Source organism: Aphidius gifuensis, linkage group LG5 (assembly GCF_014905175.1).
Source record: "Aphidius gifuensis isolate YNYX2018 linkage group LG5, ASM1490517v1, whole genome shotgun sequence".
NCBI classification, from domain to species: Eukaryota; Metazoa; Arthropoda; class Insecta; order Hymenoptera; family Braconidae; genus Aphidius; species Aphidius gifuensis.
Genome location: NC_057792.1, coordinates 14,992,630 through 15,020,446, shown reverse-complemented (window position 1 = coordinate 15,020,446; position 27,817 = coordinate 14,992,630). Strand labels below are relative to the sequence as shown.

Here is a 27,817-nt window from a genome sequence, read left to right as displayed (position 1 = left end):
GGCAAGCGTTAGGTTCCCAATATGAAATTAAGGAATTAATTAACTTTTCTTAATTTTCAACTTCATTTCACTTCATCTCGGCATCTTGAATTTCTCTGGAAAAAATTTATTTATTTCCGATAATAAGCGGACAAAAAAAATTTGATATATGCATACATACAGCAGAAATAATAACTAAATTAAGACTTTTATTTGAAGTGGATAAAAATGCATTTCAAATTCAAAAGCTTTTATTATTGCTATATTTTTTATTCATTAAATTATTACTTTTTTCTATATGTATTATAGAAAACAGTAGGAAAATGTAGGAAAATCAAGGAAAATGTAGACATTCAAATAAGTTCTAAAGCTTACTACCATAGTCGCTAGTATCAAGGCAGATACTCATTATTTTTGCTCATTTTAGTTGAAACAAAAACATATTCACCCGTTCACCTCCCCAACCCGCGAGCCTACCATTTTATGACTACATCAAAACACATGGCCGCCGAGTATAATATAATGTTGTCGTCCCCATGTGTAATATCATAATGATGACGATAGTAATGGAGAGAACGGCAAACTCAGCAAAGTTCAATACCAATTGCCTCAGCGATTTAGTTGGGCTGCGTGATGTACTTGATATTGATATGAATCACACACATAATACATGTTTAAACGTATAAATAATATTCGTGCGTCCTCGTTAATAATCGTGAGTACTCGTTTGTCAGAGTGCATGTTAATAACAAAAGAAAAAGTAGAAGGGGCACGTTCTAAAACTCCATGAAAATATTGGAAAATATTTAATTTTCAAAATAGCTTTTCACTCATTTAAAATTCAACCCACAAAAATAACAACAAATTCATATGTTCTTCATGTGTGTTGTTATATAAAAGATACCCAAAGATTCAATATCCCTCTTTTAAATTGATTTTTGACTTTTGGAACACATTCAAGGTAGCGCCATTGAGTTGAAACTTGAACAGCAATTATACCAATTTACCCCGTCCGCTCAATAGAATAACCAATCAACATGTGGCGCTACCCTACGGTATCATTACATTTAGCAAACAGCATCCACCCAAATTTGGCTGATCTGCGGATTCGTTGCGTTTAGGTGTATCAGTTTGTTTCGTATATACACCACGGTTTGTTTCCGTTTGTTATAATAATATTAATATACGATATTAAAAAGCCTTTTTACGCGACATTTTAAGGCACCAAAATATAATTCTGCAAGTGTTTTTTATTATTATTTTATTATTACTTATAAAAATATATACATCACTGTATTATGTATAAATATGTATATATATATTTAATGTAACATCAGTGGCATTTATAAAAAAATTATTATCATTATTATTGTTTATTTATTAAGTTGTTAAAATAATTAGTTAGTTGGTTAGTTTATTATTTGATTTAGGATATTTTTTTGGAGCATTGTTTCGATTGATATAAAAAAAAATATTCCTCATTTTGACAATGTCATTAATATTGTTATTATTATTATTAATTTTTATTGTTGCCAAGAGCATTTTTTTTTTATAATAATCTCAAGTGTAGAATAATTTGAAAAAAAGTGTTGAAAACATATATATTGTATACCATCAGCTCTTTCATCATATATATATGATTATTATATATATGTATACATACAATAGCACCAGTGACAATCATAAGAAATGTAACCGTGTCGTGACGTCACACACGGGCTAATCAAGTGCACACACGTACGCTACGCCGACACAGGAAAGAGCTAAGACACTGTGCGCCCGCGTGAACACACACATATTAATCTTATTTTTTTTTATTTTTTTTTTTTTTTAATTTTTTCTTTCGTTTCATTTTTTTTTTTTTATATATACCAAACTTCTTTTTTGATAGGCAACACTCGTGCGTTAATAACAGGACCAATATTTTTTATCTTTATTTTTGGAGTATTTTTTTTGGAAAAAAGTATTTTAATGTTATTCTATTAGAAAAAATGAAAAGTAATTGTTTCAGTATTTTTTAGTAATGTTGATTTGAATCATTGTTTCAAGTAGAGTTTGTCTGAGGCTCAGGTAAAGCGAAATCGAAATTTCAGGATTTTATTTCTACTGTGAATTTCGATTTAAATTTCGTTTCGATTTTTAGTTTAAATTTTTTTTTTACTATATAAAATGTCTATGTATATTATGAATATTTAATTTGTAATATGTATTACATATGAATTGTAAATTAATGTATCTACTATTGATTTATTTGGTTGAAATATTAAGCAGGTTAAATTCAAGAACCAAGCTATAACCACGGGATAAAAAAAATTTAATTAATTCTTCTAAAATTTAGCTTGTTTTATACTAAATAATAATAATAGCAGAATTTTTTTTTTTGACTGTGTTAATAATTAAAAATATAAATTTGTGTCAGGCAATTTGTCGTTTTTTTTTGTTTTAAATTAATTTTTTTTGTTTGTGTTTTTTAATCTATGTAAACCAGTGAGAAAAAATATATTTTAATTTACCATCGTCAATAATAATCAATCCATAAATGTTATTCCCAGAAATTGAGATAAAAAAAAAAACCAATTTATTAGCAAGGATTCGTGGAAAACTTGAAAATCGTATTTTTGTCGTAGTTCAAAGACCCCTCAGAAAATATTATATTTACAAAATTCCAACAGATTTAAATAATCTCATATTTGGTCTGACTGTTAAATATTTTTACTCCTTATTTTATTGACTGTATATGTGACACGTGTATTTATTTATATTAATTTTTAATCCTTAAAAAAGTATTTAATTAAATAAACAGTTTCTCGCTTTTAAAAATCATTTGATTTTTCTTAAAAAATATTAGTTTAATTATAAAATTATTAGCAGTTATTTTGATTTAAAAAAAAAAAGAAGGAAGTTTATTTATATTCTTTCATTGATAAAAAAACAAATCTAAAAGTTATTATTTTATTTTACAGAATTCATTAACGATATATATATGAAATTATAAAGAAAAAATAAAATTCAGATGGCCATCATCACATTATTATCAAAAATTGAAAATAATAATAATGACTGATTGATAATTAATGGATGACAATGATAATTAAGTGATTGTGAGTTAAAAATATAAAAAAAATATATAATTATTTTTGTGTTTACTATTGTGTTTAATTAAGTGAAATAAAAAAGAAAAAAAAGTGATTCATTTTGGATTAGTGTAGTAATACAACAGTGATTGAATATTCAAGTGCACGCATAAATATTTACAGGATAAATAGGTGAAGTGTAATGTGTAGTGTACAAGTAAACAAGGATTAAATAATTATTGATATAATAATATTATTAAAACGGAGAATTATCATCAAACAACAATAACGTTTACCCCCAATGAAAGAAGTAGGCACATGTCAATTTCTGCTGCTGAAAATGCTGGGTAAGTGTAAATAAATATACTTCAAGAATTTTATTAGACGAAACTATTTGAATGACATTAATGACAGTTGTTTTTTATTAAAAAACAAAAAAACGAAATATTAATTTTTAATAAATATTAAATGGTAAATATTATTTTGATAATATTGACACTAATTACTCCAAAATAAAATTATTTTTTTTTTGTTTTTTATTTTTGACAGATTAAATTAATTTATTTAAAAAAAAAAAAAAAAATATTATTATTATTAATTAGGATTTGTTTACTGTTGTTAAATATTTATCAACAAATTAATATTTGATTTAATTTAATCAACCCTAATAATTAATCTTAAAATTTTTTAATTTTTCGAAACAAAAAAAAAAGAGCGGCCATGCTGATATTGATCTGCATTAAAAATATATTTAAAAAATTTTATTTTTATTGATTTTTCTATTTGAATTTTTTTTTTAAAACAGATTACTTTCATAAATAAACGAAAAAAAAAAAAAAACTTTTTTATAAATCAATATTTAAAGTTAAACTATAAATAAAAAAAAAAAAAAAAATTAAAAAAAGCCTCAACTATTTTCAAAGACACTGATATCGTCACCCTAGTAAGGGTCTCCTGTTAATAGCATAATAGAAAGAGAAGTAAACTATGACATCAGTTTAAAAAAAAAAAAAGTTAAAGGGACCTTGGCCCGGATATAATATCTCTCCCGATGAATTTTGTTGTAGTTTGTGTTTGCTACTATAGTTGTTTTATTTTCTCCCTCTTTAATTTTTTTTTTTAAATTCATCAAAAAATAATATCATCATGCTTAATAAAAATTAACAAACATATAATTTTATTACATCTAATTTCCCTTTAAATTCAAATTAAATTCAATCTTTAAAATTTTTTTTTTTTTTATTTTATAATTTCTCAAACGTCAGATATAATTTGGAAAATAATTAATGAAAAAAATTAATGAAATAATAGATTAACGATGCTGCTGGTACATTTGAAATATATATAAAAAAAAAAAAAAAAACAACACGTAATATTATGTTGGTGTATATATTCGTGGCAGTGTTGCTTGGTTGATTGCGGTGTTGTCATTTTACCTCTCGTTTGGCACTAGGCAACAGCATACAGCCTTATAGTAATAATAATAATAAGAGAGACAGTACACCGATGTAATACTGTGCCTGTTGCTGCTGCTGCTGCTCTTGCTGTCGATCTGACGGTGGAAAAATAACGTTGCCTTGGCTTTCTTTCGCTTTGCGCGAGAGCGCCCTGACCGCGTTCCATCCATACATACACTGTTGTTGTTATTATTATTATTATTTGTAGTAGTAGTATTATGTATTTTAATAGTTGTTTGCAATTATTACCAAAGTTCATAATTACTAATAATTTTTTTTCCTTTTTTCTTTCACTATTATCAATGATGACATTTTTTTTTTTTAACATAAATTATAAATTACATGTATTAATAACTTTAGTGTTTATTGATTATTTTTTTTTTTTTTTGTACTATTTTTCATGTTTGGGGTAAATGATTTATTTATTTATTTGTTTATTTAACTATCTATTGAAATAGCAAACAATAGGCTAAACAATTGTCGAGTTTTTTAAATAACCAAAGGAAAATAAATAAAAAATTTGTTGGTAGTTGCTACATCAATGAAATCAATTAGTAAATTTAATTATTTTGACATTATTAAAAAAAATTGTAGTATTTATAATGAGGTAAATAATTTTGTGAGGGAATATTTATTAGAAATTTAAGTATGCTGTTACATGACTTTGAAAAAAAATTATTTCATCGAGTTTAAATACAAATGTCAATAGCACACATTGTTTACTTTAAAGAAAAACATTATTTTTTGTATAATAATAATATTTTTTTTTATAGTTAATGGAGCTATAAATTTAAGTAGTTTTTTAAAAATATTTAATATTAATTTACCAAGGTAGTTATCAACTGTGAAAGTAGACTTGATATTAACTTGAAATATTTTTTCGAAAATCTTAAAATTTTGGAAGCTTAGTGTTTATTTTTCTAGCGTCAAATGATTTCATATAGCTTCACGTAACTTGATGCATAAAAATCGTCATCAGTATTTCCATTAATTTAAATACTGTCAGGAACTCATGAAATTTTTATTTCTAGAAATATTTAAAAAAAAAAAAAAACTAAATATTCGTTTACGTAAAGTAAGCTGGGAAGGTCGGTTACAATATTATTTTTGTTGAGACAGCAGCAGCAGCAGCAGTGTAGCGTAATATTTTAATCATATGATATTTGTATGGATGAAAAAAAAAAGTATATATATTGCTATTATCAAGTTTGATACAAAAATTAATCGATTACATAAATTTAGTAAAGACGCCATAAAAAAAATTCGATAACAAAGAGAAATCGAGAAACAAATTTTATTATTTTAAATAAAAAATTGAAACAGACAAAAGACGAGCTTATGTAAATGATGATAATTATCAAGACACTGAAAGCTCTGTAAAAAAAAAACTGGATTTTTTTTGAGTGAAAAAATCGTAAAATTCTCAACCCCTGTTGTAAAAATAACTCGATTGTTCTTACGTCCCGGAACTACGTTGTTTGCTCGTGAATATAAAAACTTTTAAACATAATTTTCACGGACAAATTCTCTTACTGACGTAGAGTCAATAATTTTTCATCATCGCAAATTCCACTTCAAATCTTGCCTTAATTCTGTTAATGTAAGTTTGTTGAGTGACAAGCCAGGCAGACAAATGGAAGGTCAATACATAACAGAGAATCGGCATTTAAAAAAATATTGAAACAGCTGTATTCAATTAGCGAAAAGAAAAAAAAAAATTTAAGGTAGGGTTTCTGTAGAATTTGGAAGAAAATGTTTAAACTTCAACGCATTGTAGATTAAATTAAAAAATGAGAACTCAAATTTTTTTTTCTTGGTACTGTATCCAGCTAATCCGAGCAAATAGCTGGTTTCGTTGAAAAACCATCGACTGTGTGATGTGTTTGTGCGTGATCTATATAAGTAAGATTTTTTATTTCGACCCTTCAGTATATTTTTCGAAAGACTATACAAATCTTAAATTTGGAGCGGATGCTCTTACGGCTGCTCTACGATTGCGCATTAGAATTCCTTGCATCACAAATGCCCTACCCCTACTCTTTATTTTTTTTTTGTATATCTGCTCCAATTTGGTGATGGAACACCTGCCTTCAACCTGTTTCATATTTACAATCAGATGGCTTCGATATACTTCCAGTCTTCCAGAATTTTGCTTTTTTGCAGCCTAATATTTTTACAACGTATGCTTCGACTGTGCCATGATTTCATTTCATCGAACCAATTATAGTTTTGGTAGTTTTTCTACGAATCTATGATCTTGTTGATGCTCTTGAGCAATTATATTCTAAATCCAATATAGTATTCTTCTTTTGCGCTTAGAGAAATTCCTTTAAAAAATCAGCTGTCTTCCACATTAGAGCCATGTTTTATAAATATTCCTTCAAGCTGTCATTATAATTTATTGAAATACCTATTTATTGATTATTTTGGCATTGAGAATAATTTACTGTTGAGTTATCAAAAAAATTGTTGGAAATTTTTTATCGTGTTAAATAAAGTAATCTCACATTTTAGCTCAATTTTGCATTGCCTCACAAAATCGATTTAGCAATTTCTTTAAAAACTATGAAAAATTAGGAAAATAATAAATAGCTCTCGATGGGAATCGAACCTACTATTGTTATTTTCCTGGAAAACTTCATTAATCACTAGTGGCTAGACGAGAATACTTGAAATATTTGAAACTGCTTCATCATTTACAATAATTCCATGAAAATTATCTATGTCTATTTGATTTGCACACGAATACATGGCTATTACCTTATATTATCTTCAATTCATCGCTCAAATTAGAGTCTCCTTATCCTTGAGAGTAATGAATATATTATATTTAATATACCTACGTATATACAATCGCCTAAAAAAGTTTTTCAATCAAGACAATATACGAAAAAGTAAAATGTTTATTCTTTTTGTTCTCTCTATTGCGTCATAACGTCGCCTGCGTAACAATCAATGGCAATATATGGATCCGACTTTGTGTGCAGGGTTTAGGCAACAAGGTATAGTCTCTACATGTCCGTGGGTCAATATGGCGCATCGCATGTAACTTTTTATCGTTAAATCTTATCAGTGAAATTTTATTCTTTACTATCATTACTTACTATTGATAATTTTTTTTTACTACAATTTTAAATTTTGTTATAGTAGTTACATAAGTGTAGTTTAAATTTTGGCCACTAGAGGACATGGTAAATAGGTCAGATTATTATAACAACAACTACGTAATATTATCATCAATGTGACAAACAATTTATGTATCAAATAGCTCAATATTTGTTTACAATTATGTACAAAAATTAACTAACTTTAGTTTAATTTTTTAGGGTTTTTTTTTTTGTCTACTAGTAGTGAAAAATTATGATAATAGAGTAGCAGATGTTGAGCGTGCAGCGTCTGATCATGATCTTGATGGTATATAGTAATGGCTAGGTAGGTCAGATGGTTAATATAATTTTAAAAAACAAGAAACAAGGACATCCAAGCATTGTTCCATAAAAATATGATAATGAAAAAATAAAAAAATAGTTAGAAATAATTATAATAATGATGATGATGATGATGTGGTTGATCATAACTAGCTTAAAAAAGCAACACGTTACATGGTAAGCAGGCGCGGTACCTTTACTGACCTTGACCTCAGTCTTCCTCGGTTGACGCTCGTTACTTTTCGCAGACTGATCGATAATATAGTTTAGTTTTCTCACTCACTTTATCCATGGTATTATTAACTCTCTCTCTTTTTCTTTCTCATTCTTTATTTCGTTTTTCCACTCCTACAATTTTATATATATTTCTATAAAATTGGTTTGTTGACGCACCTATTCTATGTGCGCCGTCGTCACAACTTTCCTTCTCTTCTCTCTTCTTTCATCAGCGCGTGTTTTGTTGTATCGATTTCGTCTTCTACCATGATATATTACTATGGTACAAAATATAAAAATATATTTATATTTTATGTTTTGTCAAATTTACTTTTGAAAAATCTAAAATTTACCTTGGTAAATATTTAAAATTTTATTTAAGATAAAAAGTAAAAAAAAAACCATCAACATAAATTTTAGAAATTTTAAATATGATAATTGTTCTTTTTGTATATAATTAAATATCACTTAAGGATATAATCTGTTATGGAATAAAAAAATATACATAATAGTTTTAAAAATATAATTAAATCACGTACGAAATATGCCTACGCTAAACTTCCCAACATCAAAATGAAATTAACTGAGAAGCTGCCCAAACGTAGACATAAGTAGGTGCGCCATAAAGAGAACCTTCATCAAATGAAAGAAACCCTTTAATGCTTTTTTACTTTAATATTTTTTTACTCTCAAGTTAACTGAAAACTTATAGAAACAAATAAAATTAACAGTATTTCACTTGGTATCATCATTTCTTTTTGTTGAATATTGTAAAATACACATCAAATGTTTTTTAAGCACAGAAAATTACTAAATTTTCATGCGGAAGTTTATCACAATGAAAATATCATTTAAATTCAAATTTGGACTTTTTTTTTTTTAAGATTTGAGTGTCATAAAATTTGATAATTATAATATTTTTCTTATGTCAATGGTTTGTTGATTTGAAAATATATTATATGCTTTTTTTTCTGAGTTTACTACAGTCAGAAAATTTTCAAAAGATGAAGCTGAAGCTAGTGGCTGAGGCTAGCAGCCGAGATGCGAACGCCCAGGAACGAAACGGTGTGGGGCCCCGCAGGCCGTTCGAAATATTTTGAAGCAAACCTTTTTTCATTGTTTTTTTTTTATTAATTTTTAATTAAGTTAAGCTAAAATTTTAATTAGAATTTCGGCCTACCCTCATGAGATATTAATAAAAACCAAGTGATATAATTTTCAGATTTTTATCTATGAAAAAAATTGTAATTCATAACAGCTTTATGCGGGGCCCTGCACCGTTTCGTTTCTACGCGCTGCTAGTCTCACGTGCTATAGCTTCAGAAGATGCCAATTCATCACTTTTTAGATATTAACAGGCAAAATGCTTAAGCAATTTTTATCAGTTTATTAATTATTATTCTCTCGAATAAAAATAAATCAATACTTATTTATTATGTAATAAAATAAAACGACAAATACCCAAACTCAATAAAGTCGCAAATAATTTATCTTTTAATAAGTTTGGTAATCGTTTTTAATTTATCACACCTTGTTTATCATTGAAATTATCTTATACTGAACTTTCATCTGTTAAATTATTTAGATTCAATAGTCAAAACGAGCTTTTAATTATTCAAAATTTTGCAAGTAGTTAGCATTTGCTCTTATTTAATTTTCAACAATTTTCTTCATACAGATAAAATACTCTCTCTGCTTGGAAAAAAACATGAGAATATAAATCAAGATTGAATCTAATGAAATGGAAAATTTATCTCCATGTCACTCTTATCATTCGACAGCAATTAATTAAACTTGAACATAATTTTAAATATGACAACATCGCAAATTCACATGACAATCGGTGAGGATTGATACCAACACAACCAAAAATCCACCGAGTGTCAAAACCGAGCGGTGTTGCCACAGTAACCAGGCAGATGTGACGTAAAAGCTGGATCTCTTACAGCTTTGATTGTCCAACTCTTTTAATGCGAAAAAAAAAAATCATTGAACAGTTTTTCTTAAAAAAAAAAAACTACTGTTCATTGATAAATCATTCATGGGACAACTAGATAACCATCATATCAATAAAAAAAATAATTACTCATTTGAATTTTCAAACTCAATTTGTCCGCCAACTCGTGGATAAAATTATAAATAAATCAAAACAAAAACTCTTACCTTAGCAAAACCTTTAATTTTAAAAATCTTCTATGCAAAAAGCCAAATAAAAATTAAACACTTGTCCTATTTTGAAACCAGAAGAACACCAGAAAAAAATGACCCAAATACAAGGAAGGTTATTCAATTTAATCTGGAATGCCTCATATATATATGCAGTGAATGATTATGACTTTGTTACGTTTGTGTAAAATTTATTGTGTGTGTGTTCATTGTCATTACTCATTATAATTATTATAAAAGAACAAGCTAAAAGTATTTTATTATATCTTTGACTGATAAAAAAATTGAGGCCACTTTGACTTTTTATTGGGATGATATTTTGACAAAATCATAAATATAATAAACAATTTATTATTCATCTTTTTGTTGTTATTTATTAATTATTTTTAAATTAATAATATAATTTTTTAAATAATTTAACTGTGTCCTTGCATTAAAGAATAAATAAAAATTTGATTATATTTATAAAAAAAAAATATTGTATTATATATTTAACAACAAGACTAATTTATCTGGGACAATTTTTTCTAGGGCAGTTGTTAAAAAAAAGACACGTGTTAAATGCCAGTAAAGTTTTCGTGTTTTTTTTTTTTTTTTTAACAAACATATTGAGCAAGTGCGATAACCAACCACCATGAAAAATAAAATGAAAAAATTCTATTACAAACTAGATTAAGATACAAAAAAAGAAAAAAAAAAAATTATGTTAAATAAATAATATGTATTAGAATAAATAGAAATTTTTTGGAATAATAAATATTTATTTTTTTTTTTGTTTATAGGCCTGGCCCTGGGGACTTGCAAGACCCATTGTGGGTTAAAATGAACGCAATCACTGGAGGTACTACCAAGAAGAGAAAGAAATCAGATGCCAAGCCACAGTCACAACTGTAAGACAAATTAATTATTAATAATAATTGTTATTACTAATTAATAATTAATTTAATAATTAATAATGTTCTTTTTTTTTATCAGTAACAAGTGCCTTAATGAAAAACGACGACGAACACAGGAAAATTTATACATCGATGAACTTGCCGAGCTGATTTCCGCAACAGAGATGAGCTCTGGCAAAACTGACAAATGCCAAATTCTCCAGAGAACAGTTGATCAGGTGAATAAATTAATTTCAATATAATTATTAATTATCATTATTCTTTTTGTTAATTATACAAGTGAAAACGTCAATGTCTTTTAAGATTGAATGATAATTAAGAATTAAAAATTTTGTGTAAAATGAGATGTTAAAAAAGATCTGTATAAAAATTTTTTTTTATTGATTTAACACAAGACTTAAACGTCATCTAGATACACAAAGCAAATGTTTAAAAAATTATTTACACAAATTATGTATCGAATAAATATTATCAAATATTAAAATATATTTTCATATGTTGAATGAAAAATGAATTAAAAAGAAACGTATTAACATTTCGAGTGATGAAAAGAAAAAAAATTTATTGTGACGTCGAAATTTCGAAAATGTAATTTTATGTTGAAATATTGGTTCAACACAAGTGGCAATTGTTAAGCTAACTTTTTTAAATGTAACTTTTTAGTGTAATAATTTTAGATGAAAAAAAAAAAGAGTTGATTTAGTTGGAGGAATTAATTTTGTTGATGAAACTATTTGACGAGAGTAATTGCAACAATATTAGGATATGATGATGATGTGTTGATGTCTTTTGTTGAGCTTAAAAAATATTATGTCTTTATGTATGACAATGTGGACTCGCTGCATACATTTAAACGAGTACTAAGCGAGAACATCTTGAGAGAAAGAGACGAGACTACCGTAAAATTCTTGACTAACAAACACGACAAGCTAAAAGATAATAATGTTTGATCTAACACATTGATATGTCAAATATTTCTAGATACTCATCTACCTCTCTAGGCTTTAAAAATTTTATACTTTTTCGAAACGAAATCGAGATGAAACTGTCTTATTAATGACCAAGTTTAAAAAAATATATATATTATTTTTATCATTATTATTATGAACCTGATTTATAACTCGATATTCAATACGTAATAAGAGTACTTAATTTTTAAAAATAATATCCATACTAAGCAGTCCATCTTTAATCAGTACAGCCTTTATTTTTTTATTTTTATTTTTTATTTTCATTGGTTAAAAGTATGCCAGAAATTCTAGCTGAGTCAAGTGATTGTAAAAAAAATTCGAAACATTTTTTTAAATTTAATTTTAATTAACGATATTAATTAATAATCGTACAATAAATTTTTTAATATTAAATATTTATTAAAGCTTTTTTATTTAAAAAAAAATTGATATTATTCTAAAATTTTTTATGATATTCATTGAAATTGAAAGTTACAAAACTGAAAATAAAATTGAAACGAAAATCATGATACGAGTTTTGTCTTAATTTATGTTTCGAATACACTCATAGCCACAAGAAATGAGACAGGATTAGTAGAATAAATAAAAATGTAAATAATTTAATAGCATACCACCAATATGGCTATTTTAAAAATTTATTATACAATATATAAAATAATTTAAAGCCATCAAAATTCTAATACATAAGAAATATTTTTAGCTGAATATTTTGTTATTTTTTTTCTTGAATAATTACATATTATAATCGTTTCAAATTACTTATTTATATTTTTTATTGAAGTACTAATCTCAAAAGAAAAACAAGCTTTTTTATGGAATAAAAAAATGTTTATACTTGCTATGATAGCTAATCGTAGATAGAATTTATTGATGCTGTTTCTATTACATCAAAAATATCAGTATTATGTCTATCATACAATCTGCATATAAATAGTGAGTCTACTTTGGGTTAGCTCTTATTGCTCGACACGAATAAGTGTTTCATTATTGCTTTTTCTTTCACTGGATCTTCTCTGTGTCTCTCAAAATTTTTCGAACTTTGTTGAATTTGAATAGTGGTTTTACTGGTTAGATTACTTATGAGTGTTCAGAAATTGTTTTCGATACCTTTTTACCAACAAATGTATGTATAGTTAAGAATACTTGAGAATATGTAAATAAAAAAAAAAAATGAAATATTATTTACAAACATCAATCATTTGCAGACAATGAAATGAAAAAGTTTTTTTCATATTCCGAGTAAATATAATCACTGTTAAACGATAGACAGTTTGTCCATTTTTATAAAATAATGGCTTGAATAAAACTCAACTAGTTTAAAAGTATAAACATTAAATCACCACTGGATTTAATACTCATGTTGTGAAAGAGTGTTTCAACTTTTTCCAAGCATTCAGTGGATTTCATTTAGTATTATATATATTTTTGTATTATAAAAGATAATGATGTCATGTTTCATTTGTTGAACATGTAAGCATAGATTTTTAAATTTACAAACAGACAATAAATTTATTGTTAACTTGAAAAAAATTACTTGCTAAATTTTAAAACATATAATTTATGTAAAATGTTATTATTTTAGATTCGCCATATAAGACAACAAGAGAGTAACACTAGTAGTAGCAGTCATGCTGTTCAACAAGGCGAAGTTTCATCTTCTAATCCTAGCATATTATCAAATGATCAAGTTGGCCCAATTTTACTCGAGGTATATATTGAAATTAATATTAAATAAGTAATGAGAACTAATGATGTTTTTGTTTTTAATAAAAATATAAAATTTCAGGCACTGGATGGTTTCTTGTTCGTTGTAAACGCTGAGGGTCGTATTGAATATGTCACTGATAATATAAGCCAGTATCTAAATTATACCAAAGATGATGTACTTGGTAATTCAATATACAATATAATGCATCATGGTGATCATCAAATATTTTTACCAAATGTATTGCCCGTGCCAATAGGTATTTACAATTTATTTTCTAAATAATACTATCTATAATAATGAATGATGCTTTTAAATTAAAAAATGTTTTATTATTAATTTTTTAGCATGGCAGAATGTTAGTGAGCCACAATTGCCAACACGTAATCGTACATTTAATTGTCGTTTTTTGGTCAAACCACCAGATGACAAGGACGAAACTATGGAAGAAAAACAACAACGAGTATCAAAATATGAAACAATGCAAATATGTTCAGCTTTACTTCCAAATAGTAACAATAGTAATACTAGTAACAGTAGTAATAGTGTTAATAATGCTAATGATCGTTTAGAAAGTGTTGATGTGTCATCTGAATCATCAGATATTGGTCCATGTATAATGTGTGTTGCAAGAAGAATACCAATTAATGAAAAACCAATAAATACAGCAACAATACAACAATTTACTGTTAAATTAGATACAACTGGTAGAATAATTAATGTTGATACAAGTTGGTTTTCAAGTTCTTACTCAAAACATCTTAACAAAACAGAAATTATTGGTAAAACTATACATGAATTATGTCATCCACATGATCTTGTTAAAGTTATTGCTCATTTAAAAGAAATACTTCATAATGGTGAAGGAAAAAGTGATTTATATAGACTACGAATAAGTGCTGATAAATATCTTAACGTTCAAACAAAGTCAAAATTATTTAAAGCAAATGTTATGAATGGTCATGAAAGTGATTTTATGATGTCAACATATTCAATTATTGAAGAGAGTGACTCAATGCCTATTGAAGGTAGTCAACTTTCCAACAATAATAACAAATTGTGCTCAGGACATTCTGGTAATAATTGTGTTAATAATAGTATTAATAACGGTCATAATAATAATAATAACAATAATAATAACAATAATAACAATAATATTAATAACAATGTGGGTGGTCCATTTATGTCTGTGGTACATGTGAACGGTCAAGTGAATAATAGTTTAAATACACGTGGATTATTATCAAGTAACAATAGTAGTAGTAGTAGTAGTACTAGTAGTAATAATAATAATAATAGTATAAGTACAAGTAGTGGACAACAACAATATAATACAAGTGATGAGTGTAATAATTCAACAACAACAACAACAACAGCAACAACTACAACTACTACAACAACAACAACACAAAATAGTAATCCATTTCAACAATATACAAATAGTGTTGATTTGGAATATGAATTATTTCCAAATTCATCTTGGGATTTAGATAGTAATAGTGGTTGTGGACCAATTGATAGACCAGAGTCAAGAAATACAATAAATTCACGACCACCTTCACAGCCAGATCCAACATTATCACCGTGTCCGCCTCAGTCAGGGTATACCTCAAATACAACAATGACTGCTGGTGTTAATGCAACATCTGCTGCTGCTTCAATGCATTGTAATCCATCTCAAGCATACAGTCCAAACTCAATGAGTGTCAGTCATTCATATGGCAATACATTTCCCTTTAGCCCAATTCAAGAATCATCATCATCATCTTCATCATCCTCATCATCATTATTAGCAAATATCATTGGAGTTGATAATAATAGTAAAGATAAAACAACATTACCACCACCACCAACACCTCCACTATTAACACCAGCAGCAGTAACAACAGCAACAACATCATCAACGATAAATGTTGTATCAAATTCAAAAAAAATTGTTAATACAGCTTTACCGGCATCTGAAAAATCTTCAATGTCTCCAGTAACACTTGCCATGTCCTCAACTACTGGACCAATTACGACTACAGCATCTGCATCATCGTCATCTCCTTCATCATCTACAACATCGTCGTCAATTTCATTGTTATCATCAACATTATCAACGACAACAACGACGACGACGGCGACGACATCATCTTCATCAACGGTGGCGTTGTCACCATCGTCAACAGGAACAGTAACGACAATGACAACAACACAAGCTAATAATTTATTATCAACTTCTGAATCAACACAAAATAACTCATGTACAACTGGTAGTAGTAGTAGTGGTAGTGATTCTGGTAGACTCAGAAATTTATTGACAAAAGGTGTTAGTGCAAGTAGTGATGATACTCAAGATATTACTGATGATAATACTGCCCAAAATGAAAATAGAATATTAAAAAATTTATTAAATCAACAAGATGATGATGATTATCATCATCATGCAGAACATAATTCATCAAAGTCACGTTCCAATTCAAATATTCCATCAAAATCAGAACATTCAAAATCATCACTTGGCAACAATATGCTATTACAAGTAAGTTATAAATTATAAATTAACATTTTGAATTTTAATATTTAATAATAATTTTTTTTAATTATAGTTATTAAATGAAAAAAATAATGAAGATGATGATACACGAGCTGGCATGAAAAAACAAAATGAACTGTTGCAACAATTACTTAAAGATCCAGATGATGAGAGAAAACAAATGTCTGATTTACATTTACGTGATGGTGATTCATTGCTTAGAAGTCTTGGCTTTCCTAGTACGAGTTTATCACCATTACATCCAAATAATTATGATCATAGTAACCATACTGGATTATTATCATCACAAAGTAGTGGTGGCGGTGGTGGTGGTGGTCAAAAAAGGCCTGGTGCTGATGGTGATATAAATATGACAATTAAACGACAAATGGATGGTTCACATCAAGTATCATCATCAGGCAACAATAACATTAATAACATTAATAACATTAATAATAGTAATAACAATAATAATAATTCAACAAGTAAACTTTGGGAAAAAAATAGAATGTTAGCATCATTGCTTGCAAAACAACCGTCTCAACCAACGATAATTCCACCAATACCAGCATCTGTGATATCGGCAACTCCACAGGTATGCAATCTTTTTATAAATAAATTAATTTAATTTAAATATAATTATTTTTTATTATTATTATTGTTGTTTATATTATTAGGACAAGTTGCCAAATGTTGCTGATCGGTTGAAACATCAGCAAAAGCAACAACAACAATTACAACTTCGAAAACAGCAACTGCTACAACAACAGCAGCAACAACAGCAACAGCAGCAGCAACAGCAGCAACAACAACAACAACAACAGCAGCAACAGCAACAACAACAGCAGCAGCAGCAGCAACAACAACAGCAAGAACAACAACACCAACAACAACAGCAGCAACAACAGCAACAACAGCAGCAACAACAACAACAACAACAGCATTCAGGAGTCTTGCAAGTTGCTGGTAGTACTGCACCAACAATTTCAACATCAGCACGTGCTTTATTACAAAATCAATCGAAACAACTACCTCGCCAATCAGCCAATATCTACCTCAATCAAATGCTAAGTCATGTAAGTTTATTATTATTTTTAATAAAACATTTATTTTAATTATTGATATTAATTAATATTATTTTTAGGAACGACTTCAGTTGAGTCAAATGGATTCAGAATTTGCCAGTAGTGGTGATTATCATGGATCTAATAATGCTAATGATACAATACATTCTCATACGTGGGACAATTTATTGTCTGATCAGGATCCAATAAGTGATGATATATTGGATCTTGTTATGGATTTTATACCAGATCAAATTATTGCTGATTTATCAACAACTGTTAATTTAATGGGTGTCATTGAGACACATCAAAATAATCCAATGAATGAAAAAATGGCTAAAATAAATGCCATACAAAAATCACTTATGTCATGTGAAACAGCTGTTAATCCAACAACTTCCACTATAACAATGTCAACAACACCACCGGCATACTCAACAGCAGTAATATAATTTTATTTATTATTTTTATTTATTTATCTATATTATTTTAATTTTACGAATCAATAATTTATTACAGTTGGCTGGATCGTCATCATCGGTGACGACTACTCATAATTATCAGCCACCTCCAATGTATCAACAGCAAACAAGAGCTAGATTTACAGCAGCCCAAGCTAGTATAAGACAAGCAACCTCACAATTGTACAATCAACGACGTAATAATCACATACATACGCAACAACAACAGCAACAATTGAAACAACGATTGCTTCAACAACAACAACAGCAACAATTATTAATACCATCAAATGCTACAGCTATTGATCAAATAACAGCAGGCATTCATAATATTGATAATTTATTAAATAATACTGTTGCACCAAATGTAACATTACAGGTAAATTTATTTATATATTTTTTATGGAATGTACAGATGAATGAACTGAAATATATCTTTACTTTTTTTTTTTTTGTGACCAGAGACCATTTTAACTAGTCTAAAAATTTCTTACTTTTATTTTTGAATTGTTTATTAATTTTCTTGAAATTTGTACGACAAATCGAGCTGAAATTATTTAATAACATTAAAGCAAGTACAAACAAATATTTTATTATTTTTGGAAATAAAGAGAGATAAATTTTTTTAAAAAAGTTTAAGAGATATTCTTCTTGCTGATCTTTAGTATTTAATGAAAGTCAAATTAAGTAATAAATTTTATCGTTTATCTGACTGCATTTAATGCGTAATGTCGTGAGATACGGTATGAGGAAAAAAAAAGGATTATAATAATTATTATTCTCCTCGACATTGTTTCCTATCGGAATATTAAAAATTTTAAATTTTAATTTACAAATAAAGATTACAAGCAGTAATTGATGCCAAACTATTTTTAAATCTTATTTAAATTAATTTACAGCGATCGAGTGTTGTACCAGATGCACAAATGTCACCAGGATATGGAAGCTCCGTCCAATTAACAAATACAAACCGCCTTTCCCACTCTTTTCCTCATCCGTCAACAATGCAGCAACAGTAAGAAACAATTTTTTATTGCAAAATCTATTAACTTTTAATTAATTGCATTATTTATTAATTAATTTATATTATAATGAACAAAAACAGTGGACAACCAGTATCAGGATCAGCAGCAACAGCAAGATTATCACCTCATTCACCAGCTGCAATGCTGTCATACTCCCATTCTCAGCCACTATCACCCAGAATTAATCAAGTATGATTTATAATAATAATTACTACATTATAAATATAATTATAAAAATATTTAATTATTATTTTTCATTTCTTTTATCATTAATTTAGGGTGGTAACTATGGGAATAGCCCTCGAATGTTTAATGTTAATCAGGCACGTGGACAACAACAACAACAACCATCAAATCAACAGTTACAACAAAGATCAATGCCATCACCTGGTACAACGATACAAGCAGCAAGACAATCATTTCCTGCTGCTGATGCATTTCCTCCACCTGTATCACCAACAGCAACACAATTTACACCAGTACCAAATAATCAACAACAAAATTCAACATCAACACCGTATACTAGATTACAGCGAACACCATCAGCACCAACAACACCAACAACACAATTGTCAGGTATTTCATTTATTATTACTATTATTTATCAATCATCATCATCATTATTATTGTTTAAACAAAAAAAAAAAAATAGCCATTAGCCATTGAATACATCATATTTACCTGCATAATCAATTGTATATAATATTAATAATAATCATAATAATAATTTAAATGCAAATGCACATTTTGAACGAATTGTAACACCGCACGTAACCCCGCAATTATCTAATTACATCATATTCCCTCTCAGAGTGTATTGAGATAGTTTAGTTTTTTTTTTTTTTTTTTTTTTTATTTATTTTTTATTAAAGTGATTGAAATAGGTATAATAAAAAATATAAAGTGTAAAAAATAAATCATTTTTTTAGGTAAGTATATACATTTTAATAATGATAATAATAATAACAATTGAAATAAATAAATTATCATTCTTTAATCTGCTTGTTGCACATAATAGTATTTAGTTTTTTTTTTTTTTTTTTTTTTTAATATGTTTTTTAATATATTTAAATGAAAAAATTTGTTACAGGTGGAGTAGGCTCACCTCGGCATTATCAACAAAATATTAAGAAAGAACAGCAACAACAACAACAACAAGCTCTTCTTTCACCTAGTCATTCACGTGGAGGTCCAACAATACCCACACTTAATCACCATCGTCATCATCACCATCACCACCATCATCATCATCAACAGCAACAACAACAACAGCATCCGGGGCAACACAATTTACCAAACAATGATCATTACACAAATCAACAGCAACAACAACAACAACATTCTTCCATGATTTATTGTAATTCTGGTGGTAATGTTAGCACAACACCAGACATACATCGAAACAATACATTTTGTTATGATCAAAATACTGTACCTGTTTATTCATCTGGACCTGAGGACAATAACAGGTCCATGTCATCTAGTAATCATAACAGTCATCAAATGGGTGGTAAGTCATGTGACATTATGACGTCATGTGACGCTAAATCACATGTTAACATTCATATATTTACCCAAAAAATAATTATTTAATTCATGCTGATTCACAATGAGTCATTTTTGGGTTTCGGTTTATATTGAAAATATTTTTCGAATTATTTCCGTAATACTTTGTTTTTTTTTACCAGGGTTGTTATTTGTGAAAAGTAAAAACATTTATATATCGTCGGTGTAGAATTATCAAAGCGACAAAGAAAAAAAATCTTATAAAATCAAAAAAACGTACCTCCAAATTTATCTGATAATTTTTCTTATCAATAATTAAAATCGATCAAGTCAGGTGCATAAATAATTGGAGAAATAATATTTCCCCATAGTGAGAATCGAACCCACGATCGGTGATTTCTTGCGCATTTGTGGGATGGCTTCTTGTTAATAACAAAAAAACATTGCTGCTGGATTTGCACTCTCATAATTTTAATTTATGTAACTTTTGCTTTTCGTCATTATTAATTATTATTTTTTTAAACGTTACAAACTGGTTGAAAAAAATACTGGAATATTAATTCGAAGATGCGATTTTTTTATTTTAAAAATTGTTTTTTTTTTTTCGTTTTATATAAACCGTTATTAAAGTCTGAAAAAAATAAAAATTAGCACAATCGGTAAGGGTAATTATTTTGAGTGTTTAATTCGACGTGGAATTACCGATATATTGTATAAATATATATTAGAGTGGTGCTTAAAAATATCAATTTCAAACTCCCATAAAAATACTCATATCACTAAATATTATTTAAAAAATAAATACTTGATAACATTAACAATATTTTTGTCTCTTGATTTTAGACAATCTTAAATTTCCAATTAATAATTTTCTCCGTTTTTAAATACTCCATTAATTTCCCATTAATTTTTTTAATTTTTAAATATTGTACAAAATATCTCTATCAGCCATAATTATTTCAAAGGTTTCAAAGCTGTCTAGACAAATAACTAAAATATCAAAGTCAGTAACTTTTTTTTCTTTACCTTCCTATACCTAACACAGTGAAAAAAAAAAAATATTACAGATAAAATATTTTATTATCTTTGGTAAAACAATTAAAATACTTTATTACCATTTATTATTTTTATTAAAAATTTATTCTTTTCCATTTAAAAAATGTTTTTAAACGCCACTCAAATTATATCTATTTATATAGAAATATTTATTATTTTTTTTCAATCGAAACACAAGCAATTGTTATTTTTATTTCGATTAATTTCATAATTTTAATTGGGAATAATTTATTATTATAATTTAATTTTTGTTTCTTTAATATTTATATTATTCATATTGTCGCATGAAGCTTTTTTATTTTGTGTTTTTATTTTATTTTCATCATGAATCAATCAACCACACAACATTCAACTAATTCTCAGCTATTTTATGTGAATTACTATATTGTCTTTGTTTGTAAATAACCAATCATTATCATAACCAACTGATAATAAATTATTGTAAATCGATGCAATTATATTGTCAAGATTTGTAAGACTTATTCAAAAAAAAAAAAAAAAAAAAAGTCTAATCAATGACTTGAACAAATCATAAATCAAGTACTGATATTAATTTTTTATAAAATAATAATTGAAAATTGAATAAAACATTTTTCTTTTATTTACTGAATAATGACTTTTTTTTTTTTTTTTTTTTTTATGAATAATTATATCAAATAATTGTAATAATAAAAAAGAAAAAAAAAAAATAATTTAAATATACTTAGATGTGCTATTTGTCGTCGTCATCGTCATCATTTAAATCATTGCCACCATCAATCATGTTAATTATAAATAATATAAAAAATATTAATATTAAGTTTATTCCAAAGCAACATGTTGTTATTATTTATTTTTTTTTTGATAATAGCTTATTACAGCATACAATAAAATAAACTAACAATGGCTTTTTTTTTTTTTTTCAATATTATTAAAAATAATTAATAATGACTGTTTTTTTTTTCTTTGTTTTTCCATATGTTAGGTAGCAGTAGTGGAGGAATGACATCAGAGTATGTACGCCAAGAATTGAGAGCAGTTGTTGGAGCAAGAACACAACAAAGGGTGCCAAACATAAATATCCAAAATAATTTAATTGGCCAAGTACCACAGGATGAACTTGAAGCCCTTGGTTTGGCTTTTGATATTCCATCGACAGGTATTTATTTATTTATTTAAACAATATTATATTATCATCATAATTATCCTCAACATTTATTATTATTTTTACACAATGCATTATGGGATAAAGCCACCCTTCACTTTTTAAATTAATTTATATCAAATATTTTTTTTTAATAGTCAAATATCTATGACACAGTTGAAAAAAAAAAAAAACATGTAAATAATTAAATTAATCTATAAAAATTTAAATGTTTTTGCAATTTGCAAATTTCGAATTAATATTTGGCTTAAATATTAAAGTATTTTTTTTTTTTAAATTTAATTTGTTGAATTAATACAAAATGTTGATTTACTTTTAATAGAAAATTAACATTAAATATGTGTTAGTTATTGAATTTTACATTTTTTTTTTAACTGTGTTAATTACATAAATATATTTTCGATGAAATGTTATTACCCAAAATGAATAATAGTGTTGTTGCACGTTATTGCATTATACCTATTACCTAGAATAAATTTCTTACCATCACTATTGCAATTATTATAAATTAAAAAGCTATTTAAAATAATATTTAAATACTTGTTCAATAAATTATCCAACGATATTTGCAATAATAATAATTGTTACTAAAAAAAAAAGAAAAACAAAAAAAAAAAAAATAATGTATCTATACTGTGAAAAAGTATTACTTGAATTGTTATCTTTAAAAAATTATTTTCTACTATTAATATATGAGAAAGAGAATAAAAGTATTTTAAATTGTGAGAAAAAATATAAATAAATAAATTATAAATACAGATATTGGTAAAACATGTATGTCCAAATTAGGTGAGGCTGTGATTAGTGATGGCCCTGCCAAGAGCTGGGCCATTGGGAGTGCTGGAAGCGCCCCCTCCTCCTCCTCCTCTTCCAGGGTAAGAAATCATCCCTCCGAAAATAATTAAATTTAACTTTTATTACGTATAAATTATCTTATTACTATTATTACTATTTTGTAATGCTCTGTACTATTTTTTCCCTCTTTGCTTGAATTTTTTTTTTTTTTTTTTTATTATTTTAAAAAAAGATAATACAAAAAATAAAAATAATATTTTATTCTATTTATTGATATGCACGTTATACAATAATAATTTTATTTTATTTATTTATTTATTTATTTATTATTATAAATATAATGCTTAACATAATTATTATTGATATATAGTGCATGGTTTTCGACCGACAATTTGATCTATCATATTAAATTTATTCAATTTTCAATTATTATTATTATTAATAATTTGTTGTGTGATGGAGTTGGGGTTCTGTTAAATAATAATAACAATTTATATTTCTACAACAATAGGAAAATTATGTATTATTTTTTTTATTAATTTTAGTTTTTTAATTTTTTTTTCCATAGGATAGTAATGCTTTTTCACAGTAATTTTCTTTATGCTTTATTATTAATTCTCTTTCTCTTTTGTTTTTATTTATTTATTTATTTTTTATTTTTTTTATTTCTACGTTAACAGTTTATATATTATAGTATAATATCCTTTGATGCATGTGTAATATTATATTTACTATTTTTTAAATATTTCAATTATAAATTTGAGACTATATTGTAATTATGATGGTTTTTATCATTGGAATTGTTATTATTGGTTGAAAGAAGACAATGGTAACAACGCTATCAATAACAAGTCTTTCTTGGTGAAAATAATTTCCCTGATTTATTGAATTTTTTTGATGTTAGTTCGAAAAAAATTGGAGCAAGTCGGAGTAAAGTCAAGATTAAGTTGAAGAAAAACAGAGTGATTCGGAGAAAAATTAAAGAAAAATTTGTGTTATTATCTTCTCAATTTAATCGGACAAAAAAAATGTAGTAAATTGGATAAATTACTTTCACCAAGATAGTTAGAAAATAAAAATTTAAAATCATGATCAAATGTCTTGATCAATTAACAAAAAAAAGAAAACAAAAAATTTACTGTTATTGCCCAGTATATTTTTGTTTAAATAACAATAAATCTGCATTCATTTGTGTGTGAATTATTAATAATAAATAATAAAAATTAAAATTAAAATAAATGTAATATTTGTTGCAGAATACTATGGAGGAAACGGTGCGAGGTGATCAAAAATCATCGTTGCTCCAGAAATTATTGTCCGAGTGACTTTGAAATAGTTTTATTATTATTAAAAAATAGTACATATATAAATATATATATTTGTAATATATTATTATTATTATTATTATTATATAATTTAGTTTGAACGAATAATATAGCGTCAACCACAAATATTAATTAATGCGTTCCTCTCATACACCACAATGATAACAATACGAATAATGTTTTATCAACATTCACTGTGGACTAAAAAAATAATAGAAAAAATAAATAAATAAATAAACAACGATCATAATAAATAAATAAATTAACTCAATGACATATATAATATTGTTGTTGCACTAAAAATAAAAATACAAAAAATAAAAAACAAACAAACGATAGAAATAATAATATTTTGGTTATTCAGTGAATGATATAAAAAAAACTACGTAGGTACCTCATGGGTATAGATAACTGTACCACTGGCTGTTGAAACGATTAATTAAACAAATTAATAATAAAAATAAAAACGAAAAAAAAATAAAAAATAAAATAATTTCCAATACCTGATAATTTAATAATAATTATCAATGATAAAATCATAATTATCATCATCCTCATAATCATCATTATCATTTTAAATTTCATCTCCATTATATGACTCATAATAATATGTGATTGACATAAATTTTATGCGTTTTACTTAATGATTTATTATTTTTTATTACTTCGGCATTATTATTAAAAATATATTATATATATTTGTGATTGTAAGAATCTGCAACCAAAATGTGACAAAGAATAATTGTTGTTAATAATATGATTATTATTATTTTTATTATTATTATTAATATCGCTATTATTATTATTATTGTTATTGTTATAAATAATTATATATTTGAATTATAAATGTAATTTATATATGCATTATTTTGTAGAAATAATTGCATGTACGCGTCGAAATTGAATATTATATATTATAATTGGCATTAATAAAAAAACTGTATCATGTTGATGAAATTTCTTTTTTTTTTTTTTTTAAATTAATAATAATGTTTATGGTTGTTTGAATAATATTATGTAAAATATACGCGTACAAATAATACATATTATTATATAAATGGAAATCTCACACAAGTGTCCTATTTTTCAATAGTTTTTTTTTCGGCTATTATATAAATATAAATATATATATTGTAATTGTAGTTGTATTTTTAAAAAAAAAAATTCATAAAAATGAAAAAAAAAAAAAGCAAAATCCGAATTGCAGGCAGGGAAATCTCATAAATAATAATAATAATATAATAAAAAAAAACAAGACATTTTATTTTCTGGTCTCGTAACTATAAAAATAAATAAAAAAATATATTCTAGGATACCAGAGTTGATGAAAAATGTTACTTATTGTGATTATTTTTGCCTGCACAATTAGTTAATAATAATAATGATAATAATAATAATCATATAATTAAAATTGACTTACACAAAAAAAAATAAAGAGAAGATTAATAAAAATAAAAAACAACAAAATAATAATAATTATAGATGAATATATATATATTTTACTCTATGTGTTAATACACAAATTAGTGAGATATAATTCTAATTTTATAATTAATATATATGTACGTACAATTTTTATTATTTCACTTATTTCAAATAGTTTTTCTTTTTTTTTTTTTTTTGCGTGCGTGTATGCCGTATGCAAATGTGTAAAAAATGTATTTAATGCGAATAAAATAAATGAAAATATATATGTAAAATGAAAATTACATGAAAAATATTTGTAGTTATCTATGATAAATATAGATCATGTGCTTTCTATAATGATAAATAATAATTTTATAAATATAAACGTACACAATAATTTATTGTTTAGTGCGAAATTCATTTTTTTGCAGATCCTTTTTTTTATTTGTATAATTTTATCACAATGTTTTTTTTAGTAAATAGTACGATTGATATATATATATTTTTTTTTATTGTTTTCATTATAACGTTATGAAAATAATATAATTTTTTTTATAATAAATTTGCCTAATGAATATTATTGATTTTTCTACATGATCCTGCGATTCATTTCATTTTGTAGAAATTTCACAACAAGAGTTATTAGCAGGCTAATTATATTGCCATCATTTGATGCTCTCAAGGCAAAATCAGCAACGGATATAATATTTTCTTGAGTAAGTAAATTTCGAAAAGCACTTGTTAATTTTATTTTTTGTTCAATAGTCGTGTCATTTTTAAGAATTTCTGGTACTGATTTAAATTGTCCACCTTTAAATATTGTCAGTCCAGCAGCACCAGCAGCAGCACCTGTATATCAATAAAATGAATAAATGAAAATTAATAATGATTGATAATGATCATTTGCATATTTGTATATGATTTATGATTAATTACCTAGTGCTATTCCTCTTGGACCAGCTAATAGAGCACCAATTGTCGTTGCTAGGCCAACAATTATTCCAGACTCAACGCAAGATGTAACAGTTGCTTTCATTGTTTTTATTTCTCCAACATCACAAATTACACGTAATAAATTATCATCTTTACACGATAATTGCTCCATTATAGATTTTGATAAGCTCGTACTTTGATATCCAAGATTTTGTACAGACTGCAGTTTAACAATTTTATACTTTTATTTGTTTTATTATTTGGACCATGGAAATTGTCAATATTTATCAATATGTCATCATGAAAATTGCGACTTTATTTTTTGACTAGAATAAGTATTTTAAAATTCACTAGCTTGAAATTGCCAATTGCTTGAAATATACAGGATATACAGAAATATATTATCTGCGCAAGTGACTGCTCATGCGTAGTCAATATATCTTTAATTCACTAGCATATCATATGCGCATTTATGCTATTGTTTTTAAAATATTGAAACATATATTATCAGCTGTTGCAAAATAATCTGAATTCAACTGCGCATAGTGAAAATAGTCAATATTCAAAAGATCTTTTTGTTTGTTTTTAAAAATACACTTTAGATCGCTTTTATAATCAAATGACTGATAGAAAAACTGTTAAATAAATTGTATTTTTGAATTTAATTCATGACAAAAGAATTAATAATTTT

General features: G+C 26.0%; 2 protein-coding genes across 6 annotated transcripts; one reads left to right on the top strand and one right to left on the bottom strand.

Moving 5' to 3' along the window:
* The first annotated feature begins 1,058 nt into the window (after positions 1–1,058).
* Positions 1,059–24,824, top strand: LOC122857763 (homeobox protein 5-like). 5 transcript variants are annotated; one of them, XM_044160122.1, is made up of 18 exons: positions 1,060–1,218; positions 2,943–3,400; positions 11,103–11,210; positions 11,296–11,434; positions 13,770–13,895; positions 13,974–14,151; positions 14,240–16,416; positions 16,484–17,005; positions 17,088–17,486; positions 17,555–17,914; positions 17,994–18,314; positions 18,835–18,950; positions 19,041–19,149; positions 19,239–19,536; positions 20,051–20,470; positions 22,487–22,660; positions 23,456–23,541; positions 24,718–24,824. In XM_044160122.1, the coding sequence occupies exons 2-18, from the start codon at positions 3,372–3,374 to the stop codon at positions 24,784–24,786; spliced, it is 5,631 nt and encodes a 1,876-aa protein (XP_044016057.1). In that variant the 5' UTR covers positions 1,060–1,218; positions 2,943–3,371; the 3' UTR covers positions 24,787–24,824. The 5 variants fall into 5 exon arrangements, with proteins under 5 accessions (XP_044016059.1, XP_044016057.1, XP_044016060.1 ...); XM_044160121.1 differs by having other exon boundaries at positions 1,061–1,218; positions 17,555–17,917; XM_044160124.1 differs by lacking the exon at positions 20,051–20,470 and having other exon boundaries at positions 1,059–1,218; positions 17,555–17,917.
* A 300-nt stretch (positions 24,825–25,124) lies between these two features.
* LOC122857810 (protein C19orf12 homolog) lies at positions 25,125–27,502 on the bottom strand. Its single transcript, XM_044160205.1, has 2 exons — positions 27,130–27,502; positions 25,125–27,042 (listed from the first exon to the last, which is right to left on the bottom strand). Exons 1-2 carry the CDS (start codon positions 27,296–27,298, stop codon positions 26,783–26,785), a joined length of 429 nt encoding a protein of 142 aa, XP_044016140.1. The 5' UTR covers positions 27,299–27,502; the 3' UTR covers positions 25,125–26,782.
* Positions 27,503–27,817: the final 315 nt, after the last annotated feature.